A 13,009-nucleotide genomic window follows, 5' to 3' on the forward strand; every position below is an offset into this window, starting at 1 on the left:
GGGGAGAGTCTTGAGTAGGATGAAGTGTCCTGCTCCCTCTCCAAGTTTTTCCTTTAAACTAAAGATATCCTGAGCTAGCAACTTTAAGGATTTCTGTGTGGGTTAGAAGGAGTATGTATGGTTCAATTCCCCCAAACTGTGAGGTGTGTGAATTTCAATCTCCTGGTGATTTCCATCTCACAGGTGGTAAGGGTGAGAAGAGGAGGAAAAATAGCAAGAACAGAAGATAGAAACTGGGGAGACCAATAACATTCACTATGTGGTAGGAAGACAGCTTGCTGGCCACTGAGTCTTCTAGTCAGGACTGAAAGCAGCGTGAAGCCTGCCAGTGTGGTTCCAAAATTCTAACTGAATTCTGATAAATATTGGGGTTGGGGGACAAGGGGAAGGATATATGTGGCAGCCAACCTGGAAATCTTTCCAGAGCTGCTGGGAAATTTGTTGGTTGGGAGACCCTGTCCCAAGACCAAGCAAGATCATTATCACTTAGACTTGTCCTCTTTTATCTCTTAGCACTGTCTGAGTAGTCCTACTACAGTACGCCATGCAGTATGGGGCTAGGGAGCCCATTCGTTGAATTTTGGTAGAAGTGTAGGAACTTCATGGAGTCTGACTTTAACTCCATGAGACAATTCAGCCTCTCCAGAATCTCCGGATGCAGAAAAGTATCTAAGCTTCTGAGTCATGAAGTTTTTCTTTTAGCTTTCAAAGAGGAGACACTAAGGGTCTGAGCTCATCCCATGACAAATGGATAATGGGCAAATGCAATCACCAGGAGAGAAGGCACTGGATTTTTCTCAGTAATAATTGAGGATACAGATAAGTGGGAGTTGGAATTAAACTGGGAAATATTTATATCAAAAACATAGGCCCACTCTAGACAATATGTAACCAAGGTTGGGCTACACTGGGTATTCATATTACCATGGTCATAACTTCTGAAGGCTGATACCCATCACAGGACATTAGTTTATAGTTTGAGACATCATCCTAATCTTATTTACAATAAATGAAATTACTATAACCAAAAGGGATAGAGGGCAGCAAGCCATCCATCAGAAAGTTGAACAAGATGTTTTTTTCTTAAGGATCTAAAACTCCTGACCCAGGAAAAGAAATCTCTTTCTTGCTCGGATCTCTGAGGAAAGGGTAAGGCTAGATTTGTCTGAGATGGCTCAGATGCGGTCCAGGCTGGACAAACACAGGGGGTTGGACTAGATGACTTGTCAAGGGCCTTTCCAACCCAGTGATTTGAAAAGAGGCAGATAAATATCCCACGGGGCCTTGTTACTCTTTAAAATTGATAACTTGCCTCTGCTGAAGAAGAGCTTTGTGGGGCTAATACATTAATTATATCTAGAGAGTGCCTTCCATCCAGAGATTTCAAAGTGCTTTGCCAACATTAGCTAACAGCAAAACTTGCAAGTCCCTTTCACCAGACAGAAAAACTGAGGCATGGAACTATTAGATGACTCACTTGGGAATAGCATTCTTGGAAGAGCTGTTTGTTTTTTTAAAGCCAGACCTGAAATATAGATTACATGTCCTAACCATTAGACTAAGATTTTACAAGTAGCTTTGGTCCAATTAGCTCATGAAGTGGTGTGAAACTCAAAGAAATCTCAAAGCAAAATTAATTTTGGCTCTTTTTAACTTAAAAAGTCATCATTAGGGCAGCTGGGTGGCTCAGTGGAGAGTCAGGCCCAGAGACAGGAGGTTCTGGGTTCAAATCTGACCTCAGATACTTCCTAGCTATGTGACACTGGGCAAGTCACTTAACTCCCATTGCCTAGCCCTTACTGCTCTCCTGCCTTGGTCTATACAGAAAGTTTTTTGTTTGTTTGTTTGTTTTTTAAGTCATCAATAGCCAAAGCTCACTTCATTGGTGGTGAAGGGAGATGACTAGAGGTATTAAAGGAGGAAGAATTGCAAAGTCAAATGTGCAATGATAATGATACAGGAGTCCCAAAGAGCTTAGAAATTGTTTCATTAGACCATACTGCCTAGGACAAGATTTCCTTTGGATGACCGTACCAGAGGGATCTGGCTTCTAGAAAATACAGCTCTCCCCTTATTACCCTGCAAGTATATTTATATGTGTTCCCTGTGGATACAAGATTCACAGGAAAGTCCTGGGACCGAGTAGGCTATGAATCAGTTTGGGAATCAGGAAGGAGCCTAAATTCTACTATGTAATACAGGTACTCTCCCGTGAGTTCTGTGTAAACGAGATAAGTCACTTAACCTCTTGGTGCTTGTTTCTCCATTAAAAAAGAAAAAAGAAAGAAAGCTAAAAGGCTCCCTTGTGCATTATAGAATTGCAAAGGGGAATAAGATATGCCTGTTCTCCTAGGAGGTAACTGTTTGCTTAATTCAATGGGCTTCCTTTGATTCCACACTTCTTTCCTGCCTTTTCTATTCTTTCTTTTTTTAAACCTTTATTTTCTCTCAGGTACAACTCTAAGGCAGAAGGGCAAGGGGCTAGGCAGATGGGGTTAAGTGACATCCCCAGGGTCACACAGATCTAGGAAGTATCTGAATTAGAACCCAGGCCTTCCCATTTCTATCGAGTGTGCCACCTAACTGCCCCCTTTCCTACAATGATATCATTCTACAGTCATTCTGGATCCTCTTGGGCTACTCCTCCAGAAGTCACTATTAAGTTCTCTGATGCCCTCATCCTGTGCTTCCTCTTCTTCATCATTGAGGCACATTGTCTGCCCCCATTTGTAATAAGAATCAGTGCAGAAATCAGAGTGATTTCAATAAGAATGACATCAAATGACACCTGATCAGCCCATGTTGAAGTTTAATTTTTTTTTAGATAAAAGGCATGACTTACGCTGGCTATAGGATTTCATACCCTCTTCACCTTCGAAACCATACACCATTTTTGTTGCAAGTCTATGAAATGAAATAAGAAAGCGTTTCTCAATAGTCCTGGGCATAGTCTTCAGGGAAGCCAAAAGACAGAAACGAAGGTCCAACCAGGGCACAGGACAATATTGAGAACAGCCCTCTCTGTGGAAGCAAAAACCTAAAAACAAAGTGGGGAACTACAGTCTGGTAGCCCCAAAACTGTGATCTATAAACATTGTGATCCCAGACTACAGTAAGAAATAATGAGGATGAGGAATTCAGAGAAACATGGGAGTATCCATACTTCTTTATATAGTATATAAATATACATAGACTATAAAATTCTATATATATATATAAAAGAACAGACACAGAATATGCAGAGCCAAGAGAATAACATATATGATGATTAAAACAATGTAAGTAGACAAATCACTCAAAGAAGCTGAACTTGAAAAAACAGTGAAAATTCCAAAGAAGAGATAATGAAATAGAGCTCCTTTCTTATAGCATGTGGTAGGGCAGAATGATATAATTAAAACTCTTCACAGTTTGGCCCTTTCCTTCCATTCCAGTCTTTTTTTTTAAACCCTTACCTTCCATCTTAGAATAATACTGAGCATTGGTTCCAAAGCAGAAGAGTGGTAAGGGCTAGGCAATGGGTGCTAAGTGACTTGTCCAGAATCATACAGCTAGGAAGTGTCTGAGACCAGATTTAAACCCAGGACCTCCCATCTCCAGGCCCAGTTCTCAAAGCACTGAGCCACTCAGCTGCATCCCCTTTCCAGTAGTCTTACACATGACTCCACATGCTTTCCAGTTCCGCCATATTGGCTTACTTGCAGTAGTATACTGCACACATGATGTCTCTCATGTTTGGAATATTTTCTCCCCCATTATATCCCCCTCCTTCTCAGAACCCCTGGTTTCCTTCAAGGCTCAGTTCAAGGATTCCCTTCTACAGGAAGTTTTTCCTGATCCCCACTTGCATGGAATGAACTCTCCCCAACCACCTTGTATTCATTTTGTATATGTTCTAGATATACCTAAATATATACACATTGTGGGTACCCTCCCACCCCAACATAAGCCCCCTGAGGGCAAAAACTCTTTCACTTTTGTCTTTCCATCTGCAGTATTTAGCACACAGACTGGCCAACAGCAGGCTCTTAATAAATGTTTGTTGGTTGATTGATTTATATAGCTCTCTACAGTTACAAAGCATTTTACATGCATGATCTCATTTAATCCTCCCAGTAACCCATTTGAGGCAAGTATTCTTACTTTACAGATAAGTAAATTGATGCTCAGATGGGTAAGTGATTTTTGCCTGGGGGCTTAGAGCTTGTTAGTGGCAAAGGTAGCCTTCAAACTCAGATACTGTGACACCGAGTCTCCAGCCTATTGTCCACATGCCAATTGAGAATCCCGGTCACAGAATTTTAGAACTCTGAGGGACTTTAAAGATCTACTTTGATGAGGTCTGACCTAGAATGCTTTGAAATTGGAACCCTTTTTTCCTCTCTTGGAATAATTTTTGTGGATAGATACTGCGTTCTTCCCATCTTTCTCAGCATGTGTATCTAATATATATACATATATAATATGTAATTATGAGTACATCCCCTCCTTGAGTATTTACGACTCTGTGCCTATGTTTGGGGCATTGTTAATATAGCTGGCAAAACCCAAAGCAGTAGTTTCTGTTTGTGGTTTCCAATAACAAAAAAAAAAAGTATGTGAAATGATTTGTATAATCTCAGTGTGCACATGGGTTGGAAATGAGTTCCGTCAGGCATATTAACTCTCTGCCTTGTGGTTTAGCTATAAATATGTATTAGGAGGGTCTGCCCCTTACAGAAAGCCATAGGTTTCACATTCATCGCATAGAGAGTCAGACAAGAATCTGGGGTTATGTTACACATGTGTGCTACATCTTGCTGGAGGATGCTTGAAATATCCCAAATAAGTTAGTCATTTTTCTCTTTGGGAAGCACACCATCACCTGTTGAATGGAAATCGACAAGACGGGGCAGATTTGTTGGCCAATGGGAAGGTAAGAAGAATCTGATTGGTCCTGACCTCCCCTAGCAGCATGGAAACTATTCTCTCCTCCTTGGCCTTCCGTCCACCCCCAAATCACAAACAGTGTTTTGCAAGGAGAAAACACAGCCATCTATCCCCCACTGCCCAGAGCACTCATTAATCTTGTTTTCCTCTCCTTATTCTTATTCCCTTGACTTCGCTAGGCTGCCTCAAGGCTGACAGTAACTGGGGAACTGTGGGCTAGTTTCTAAATTTTCCCAGAAAACATCGCCTTTCCCTGCTCACACCCCATGCCCAGGGAGGGCATTTTAAACACATGCTAGAGCAAACAGGACGCTCCATCTCCAGCTTGCTGCTCTCACAGGCTCTACTGCCTGAATTTCTCTTTCAAACCCACCACTTAGTACCAGTTCAGTTGGCACTGTGCCCGCTCATCCACAGGCAGCAAGGATGAACTCAGGAGGTGGCTCTAGTGGGCTGACAGAGAAAGGTGCTCCTGTGCACAGAGATGAAGTCGGGCCTTCTACCTTCCCCACCCCCAGTCTCACACCCCGGCCTCCACCCCCATTTCCCTACCAAGCCCTCCACCTCCCCTCCTCACCCCCGCCTCTACCTCATGGCATCAATTCAAACTGCGGCAGACTTGACAAATCTATTTGGCACGGTTCACTCAACTATTTCAGCCTGAACCGTGCAGAGTACGGCGCTGACGCACCATGAGCCGTGTGGAATCTGCACATTAAATACAGACATCTGGGAGCTTTCCTAATGAAAGAACAGCAGAGATGACTATTGAAAGGGGAGCAGGGCTGGGTCTCCACTGCCTGACCAACTGAGTTAGGTGATGGAGCTCATGGGGACCACGAGAGCCTGGCTCCAGGAGCCTTTGCAATAATGCAGCTGTTTCTAGGTTCTCCGTGGATGAATCTGATGGGGGATATGGATGAAGGGGCTCATCATTGGCTTTTCTCCCTCCATTCCTATCCTGTCTGTCCCACTGCCCTCCTGATTTTATTTGGAGATCACTCATTCACAGAAGACTACTGAACTTCCACTCAGGTCAGGAGGAGAGGTCAGCAAGCCTCTAATGCAGATAGAAAAGCTTGGGGGCTCGAGCCGAAGAGCAAGAAGAGTCTTAAGTTGAGATCATTCATGTAAAAATACTTAAAAGGAAGAAAAATGAAATTGGAAGAATCCTCCTGGTTGAATCTGAGTGTTCATCATGTTTTCCCTGTAGGATGGACCCTGGATGAAGCCAGAGAACAGCGTCCTACCAAAATGTGCAGCACTAAGGCATTTCCAAAAGCAGATTTCCTACAAATGGTGTTTTAAATAGCATCGAGATCCATCTGCATGCTTTTAAAATCAGCTCATGGTATAGTATCCCTTCAGTCAGCCCTGCTTAGTCATGGAGCCTTGGACTTGGACTCAGTCAGGTGACCCAAATCCTTTCTCTTCAAGATCCACCCCAAGCATTTGCTGGTTTTGCACCCACCTGACCCATACTTTTCTAGGTTCCAACCACAAGGTGAAAAGGGAGAGGAAAAAAATAAAGAGATGAGTGAAGGCAGACGCCTGGTTTTCCCCCATCTTCTGGGCAGCTAGGCCTTTTCTCATTTGAGATCCTAAGACTAAAGCTAGAAGGGACTTAGAGATAATCTAATCCAATTTATTCATTGTCTAAAAAAACTGAGACCCAGAGAGGAAGAGGGAGATCACCTGGGTGGGGAGTAGCAGTTTGGAGATTCAAACTCAAGTCATTTGACTGCAAAATTCAGCGGCCTATGAACTAGTGACTGGTTTTGCCATCACTCTAAACAGCCCATTTAATTCGACAATCATTTAGTAAGAGTCTATTAGGGGAGGGGGTGGCAGCTAGGTGGCTCATACCAGATCTGTGAGGACAATCTGACCTCAGACACTTCCTAGCTGTGTGATCCTGGGCAAGTCACTTGACCCCCATTGCCTAGCCCTCACCATTCTTTTGCCTTAGAACCAATACCCAGTATTCATTCTAAGACAGAAGGTAAGGTTTTGTTTTTTTTTTTGCTTTGTTTTGTTTTTATAAAGGGCCTACTATGTGCTGGAGAGTGTAAGGGCTAAGGATACAAAGACACAAAACGAGATAATCCTTCCCCTCAAGGATCTTATCATCTGGAGGAATGAGGGTAGTTTGACTCTCTTTCCTCAGATCTATACAGGACGAAAAAGAAATTTTAGCAAAATCCTTCAATGACCCAGGATTTCTATAAAATGGGAGAAGACACATTTTGCCATTGGGTTAAGTACATATAGTCTTCCAATTAGACTGATGAACATTACCCGGTTACTATAATGCATCCTTTGGGGGAAAAAAAGCGATCTCTTTTTCATCCTTGCCCTTCTGAGTGAGGTAGCCTTTCCCAGGGCCACATCGGTCCAAGAATTCCTGGTTTCGATGTCTCTTTTGTATGTGCATGGGCACATGCCCTGCTGCTTAATCTTCTGCTTGGTCTGCGTGCAGTGAGAGAGAAATCACATCCTGGGGATCTTTTATAAGATTGTTGCTGGGCTTCCTCTTTTAGCCCAGCTTCAATAATGTCTATTTGAGTATTTTGTGGCCAGAACAGAAGAAGGATTCCATAGGATTATCACAGAGATATCATTATTGATTATCTTTTTGATGATTATCTATTGATAATCACCAATGATTATCATTAGATCTGGAAGGCACCTTCGAAGCCATTTATTCCAACCATCTCATCTTAAAGATGAGGAAATTGAAACCCAAGTTGGTGAAGCAATTTTCTAAAAGTCATGCAGACCTTGTAGGGCCATTGTCATCTCCTATGGACAAAAACACGCTAGATTGGAAGTCCCAGGGCTTGGCTTCAGTCTCATCTCATTTGCTTGCTACTTTTGTGCCCTCACCTCTCCAGGACTCAGTTTTCTCATTTCTAAAATCTTAAGATCTCTTCAGTTCTAAAACTACAATCCTAGCAGAGAGGGAAGAAAGGAAAAGACTTTCTGCTCCTTAACCCCCTCCTTAACCCTCCTCTCGGCGACCCCTTTGGGATAAATAAAGCCATCAAGAAAAATCAGTAGGTTCTTCTCCCCCACGATGATTCAGAGGCGATGGTGATCTACAGTTGAACTTGCCTCATGGCACCACAATCCTTGGGTCTGCCCCTTGCCCTCTCCAGCCCCGTGCCCCAGACAAAAAAAGCACGCTTTGTTTTCAGCAAAGTACGCCTCCTGCCAAGCGTTACTGTACAACAGCATATCTACAGCGCCATACGAAGGGCCGCTCGCAGACAGTGCGCCATGTGTCCTAAGGAAGCCGAGTGTCAGACATCCATATGCACAACAGAAAACTAAAAATCCTCATGCAGACCACACCTCCAGGAGCTGCAGCTGGAGTGGGCACAAGCAGAGAGGGTTCAATGCATCACTGCCAAGTGTGATTGCTATCACAGATTCCAGCTCTCTGACACACCAAATTTCTCCTCGTTATTTATTGTCCCCTTTATTCTCCGGGACATTGTGATCCCCTCTTAGGATTTGTGCCCTTTCATTTCCAGGCCTCAGTAACTCCTGAACTGCAGCTACATGTGGCTTTGTGATTGTTAACCCAGCATGTGGATGGGGCTCCGGCCATAAATGCTCAATGAATCTTGTATGGTGAAACATGGGCTGTGAAAGCATTTTCTCCTTCATTTGCAGTCAGAGAACATACTGCAGCCTCTCTCTGCTGTGTGAGATGCAACACCAGCCAGGTTGTCTGAGAAACTGTGTTTTCCAATCACTTTAGCATAAGAAAGAGGATTTTTCCGGGCTGGTCTATCCTTCCCAGCTCTCTCTAAGCACCCCTCCTTTCTGCCTCCCCATCAATCGGTTATTTGAGCTTCACCAAACAAAGCCTGTTCCAGGAGGTGAGGTTTACCCTAGATTCTCCTCCCCTTCCCCTGTCTGTTCCAGGGCGCATTGGAGATGGGGAAATAGATTTACCTTGTGGTTTTTGCCATGGCGGTACATCATCCAGTCTTCGCCATTAGTGCTGACTTCCAGCTTGTAGGATTTGACATAGTAGCCATTCTGAGTTTCCCGAGAGATGGCTCCCTGGGTCGCAATGGCTGTGAGTATCGTCAGAAAACGCAGGTCCACCTGTGGGGCATTAAAGATGGATGAGGAGAGGGAGACGCTGGCACAGTCAGAGCAGGACATCATCGTGCTTTTCCCTCCATTCCCTCAGCTGGCACTCTGGCGACATGGCCCACTGTGGTGACTGCCAGTCTTGAATCTAATCTCAGAACCCAAAATGACCATTTGGCAATAAACTGGCCACATCGATGAGACAAATTTTGTGCTTTCACTTTTGTGATTTCTTTGTGACCTTTCTTTGGTGGCAGGGGACGATGGAAATTGAGATGCTTTTGAATACAAAACAGCCCAATAGCACAGGATTGCTCCAATATTAACATTATTGGGTTATTAACCAAACTGTGGGAGACCAGAGCTAATGAACGCCATGTTAATACCACAGTGGATAAATCCAATCCAAGTGGATAAATCATCCTGTCCAATATCCCTGCCTTTCTACCCTCCCCAATATTGCTCCTTTCTACATTAATTTGGTGGGTTGCTAAGGGTCAAATTCTAGGCGGAAAGAGCCAGCCTAAAGAACAAAGATTCTGCTCCATTTTTCCTATGTTAGAAGTGTGTGCCCAACCCTTTAAAGCATCTAGTTGTCCATGACGCGAGATCCATTTCAGAAATTGCTCAATGTAATCCCCTTATTCCTGTTTTTCTTGAGTGAGCAACATTTAGCCAGTGCATACCATTTCAATGGAATTCAACTCAGCAAGTGTTTTCTGTGTTTGTACTCTGTGCTTAGCCATTCTAAGCTCTAGAGACCACCAAAAACATCCTCCAAGAGCTTACAGACTCAAGGACACATAAGAAGAATGAGGGAACAAGGAGACTGTATGTGGAGAGTAAATGAACAAGGCCAACCGTAGATGGTATGGGAATTCAGAGACTAGAAAGAATAATGATGTGGGGCTGGTGAAAGAAGGCTTCATGGAGGAGGTGGGAACTGAACTGGACTTTGAAGGATGGGTAGGGACCAGGCAAGCAGTGAAGATGAGGGAAAGCATTCAGTGTTTTCATTAGAATAGCCTCATAGATGTGTTCATGCTGGTTGGGACGCCAGCTGTCAGAACCATCGTAGGCTCCCGGGGATTCTAAGTAGTCTTTCTCTCTCCAACCCTGGCCACCATGGGCTCTGCAAAGTCTATCGTGAGCCAGGGGTCACCAGGTCACTTCAGAGCTTGTGCTGACATGTCAATGGGAAATCAAGGCTGTCGTGGGCCATAAAAGCATGAGTTGCCCCTGCTCAGAACTCAAAGTGTTCCCCTGCTTCGCTGACCTCTCTCCAAGGGGCCATAGTTGGGTCACCTCTTTGTTGCAAGGGCTGGCTACACAGCAGGAGTTCAAGCCTTGTTCAAAGGGAAAGAAAATTACAGTCTTGAGAGCTGCCCTGAAGAGCCTGGCCAACCCTGGCTTGATCCCAGGAGTAAGGTTTTCCTCAATTGTGTTGATCTACTGGTGGCATGCAAAAAGCCTTCATGGGGAGGTTCCCACCAAAGCAGCTGCCGCCATGCTGAGCTACTCTCCAGATAAGAGGATGCCCATTCAGGACGCTGTCCTTGTTGTCAATCTCTGTACAATGGTTGAGGGAACCTAGAATATTTCCTTGGATATCATAATACAATCCACTGTATACCTCTGACGTTATGGTCACCTAGAAAAACAATTTTTCCAAGATCTACAATCTGAGCATTCTTTCTTCCTTCGTATTCATTGGGATTTAAGCTCAATCTACATGTTCTTTAGGCTATGTACCTGTAGATATTCCTTGTTGGAGTCCACGTTGGGGGTCCAGCCATTGTTGTCACTATGCAGCCGTCCCTGCTGGGGAGTCCATCTCCCATCCGAGTAGGTGGAAGAAGCACTGATCTGCTCGTTGGAGATCCTGCCAGATTCCATCCCCAAAGGAACATTGCACTGGAAGTCTAGGGCACATGGGTAGATTGGGAAAGTCAAAAGGCAGGACTCTGGCTCTCAATCCCAAACCAAAGGAAGTCACAAAATCCCTCTCAGGTCCCAAGTCAAGGTTTCCTGGGCCCTCCCGTGTCTTGAAAATGGAACTATTTCCTATATCTTAAAAGCAATATAGAGGCTGACACCTGTTCACTCCCAGCCCTGCTGGGCTTGAAAGAAACTAAACACTGCTGCCCTTTCTACCCAGATGCCACCAGTGAGGACTGCTCCTGGTGTGCATATAAGGCTCTGGCTCCCAGAGAACCAACAATCTTTTCTCCAGGTGTTAAAAACAATATTCTTTAATTCTGTGACTAAAGCCACCATTTCTCAAGCTCGTTGGCTGTTTACAGTCTAAACTCCCGTGTTTGCCTCACAGGCTAGAGCACCTCTGGCTGAAAAGAACCATCCTGATTTCTGATTGTAGCAGGCCAACTCATGTAGTCCCTGGCTAGGATGAGGGAACAGTCCTTGGCCATTCCATAACACTTCTGGTTGTGAATTTTGTGGGTCTTTAAAACATTTGGGACTTTTTTTGTCTTTAAAGCTCATCTAAGAAGTTTCTCTGTCAATTAGTCAATAAATAAACCTTTATTAATTGATTAATTAATTCCTCTATGCCAGGTACTGTATTGGGCACCAGAGATACAAAGAAAGGGAAGCTGTTGAGGAGCTTAGGGTCTCCTTGGGGAAACGACATGCAAATTACTATGTACAAACAAGTTATATACAAGATAAATTGGAAATATTCAATAGAGGGAAGTTATTAAAATGGAGAAGGATGGGGAAAGGTCTTTAAAAAAAAACCCTTACTTTCCATCTTAGAATTAATATAGTGTGTCAGTTCCAAGGAAGAAGAGAGGTAAGGGCAAGACAATGAGGGTTAAATGACTTGCCCAGGGTCACACAGCTAGGAAAGTGTGAGGGGGTCCAATTTGAACCCAGTACCTCCCATTTCTAGGGCTGGCTCTCAATCTACTAAGCCATCTTCACTTTCCCTTGGGAGGCTTCTTGTAGAAGGTGGGGTTTTAATTGGGCCTTGAAGGAAGCCAGGTATATATATGATAAGACACAATAAAGATAATAAATCCTTTTCTACAGCGTCAGCTCTTAAACTGAAGACCACTGAGGTTTCCAATGAGCCCTTTCTTGGGAAGCTCTACCCATAGCCAAAAAGGGTCATTAGTAATACAAAGCCTAAAGTTTCTCACATACACAGTTGTTAAAGGCTCTGGGCAAAAGTTCCCAACCTGGGGTATGCCTACCCTTGGGGGTACAAGAAGCTTGTCAAGATCGTAAAGGAATATCTAGTCAATATTTTGACATGCAATATTTCAAAAGGCTTTAATTCTGTCTATAATGATTCATATCTGCGAATCAGGAGTCTGTCTTTTTTTAAATACTTATTTTCTGTCTTAGTAACACTCTAAGACAGAAAGGCAAGGGCTAAGGAAACAGGTTAAGTGACTTGCCCAGGGACACACAGTTAGGAAGTGTCTGAAGCCAGAAATGAGCCCAGGTCCAGTGCACTCTCCACTGGCTGTCCCTAGGATTCTGTCTTGTTCACAAGCTCTTTATTTCTTAAGTGTATAAAGAATTAGGTACTAGACCTGTGAATTTATTGATATAGGGAACTCTAAGATAATGAAATTCATGGGAACAATATAGGTCAGCACCTTTTCTGCGAATTTAAAGTCTGAAAGAGTCATCTACCAGGTGTCCGTGAAAGCAGAACTAGATTAACATGTAATTGGGAAATTTTTAACAAAACAAATAAAAATACTAAGAAACAAAGATAATGTTAATTTGTGATTTTCTAAGTCAATATACTGACTGTAGGGATGTTTCTAAATAAGTTGGACAACTCTGATCCAGACCACTGAGAGTAAGTCACTAGACTAAGTCACTTGCCAAGAGTCACACAGCCAGAATGGATTAGAGTTGAGACTAGAACCTAGTTCTTCTTGGCTCTGTGGCTGACTTTCCATGCTAACATTGTAGTTTATTTCCTTTCATTAATGAA

General features: G+C 43.5%; 1 protein-coding gene across 4 annotated transcripts in view; it reads right to left on the reverse strand.

Annotated features, from left to right (window-relative positions):
• NRP2 (neuropilin 2) overlaps nt 1-13,009 on the reverse strand; it is a 154,897-nt gene that overhangs the window by 90,915 nt on the left and 50,973 nt on the right. For all 4 annotated transcript variants that reach the window (XM_007501876.3, XM_007501877.3, XM_007501879.3 and 1 more), the window contains exons 6-7: nt 10,789-10,958; nt 8,893-9,048 (exon numbers count right to left, since the gene is read on the reverse strand). In XM_007501876.3, the coding sequence (XP_007501938.1) occupies nt 8,893-9,048; nt 10,789-10,958 (326 nt within the window). The remainder of the gene's footprint in view (nt 1-8,892; nt 9,049-10,788; nt 10,959-13,009) is intronic.

The sequence above is a fragment of the Monodelphis domestica genome, chromosome 8 (genome assembly GCF_027887165.1).
Source record: "Monodelphis domestica isolate mMonDom1 chromosome 8, mMonDom1.pri, whole genome shotgun sequence".
NCBI lineage: Eukaryota > Metazoa > Chordata > Mammalia > Didelphimorphia > Didelphidae > Monodelphis > Monodelphis domestica.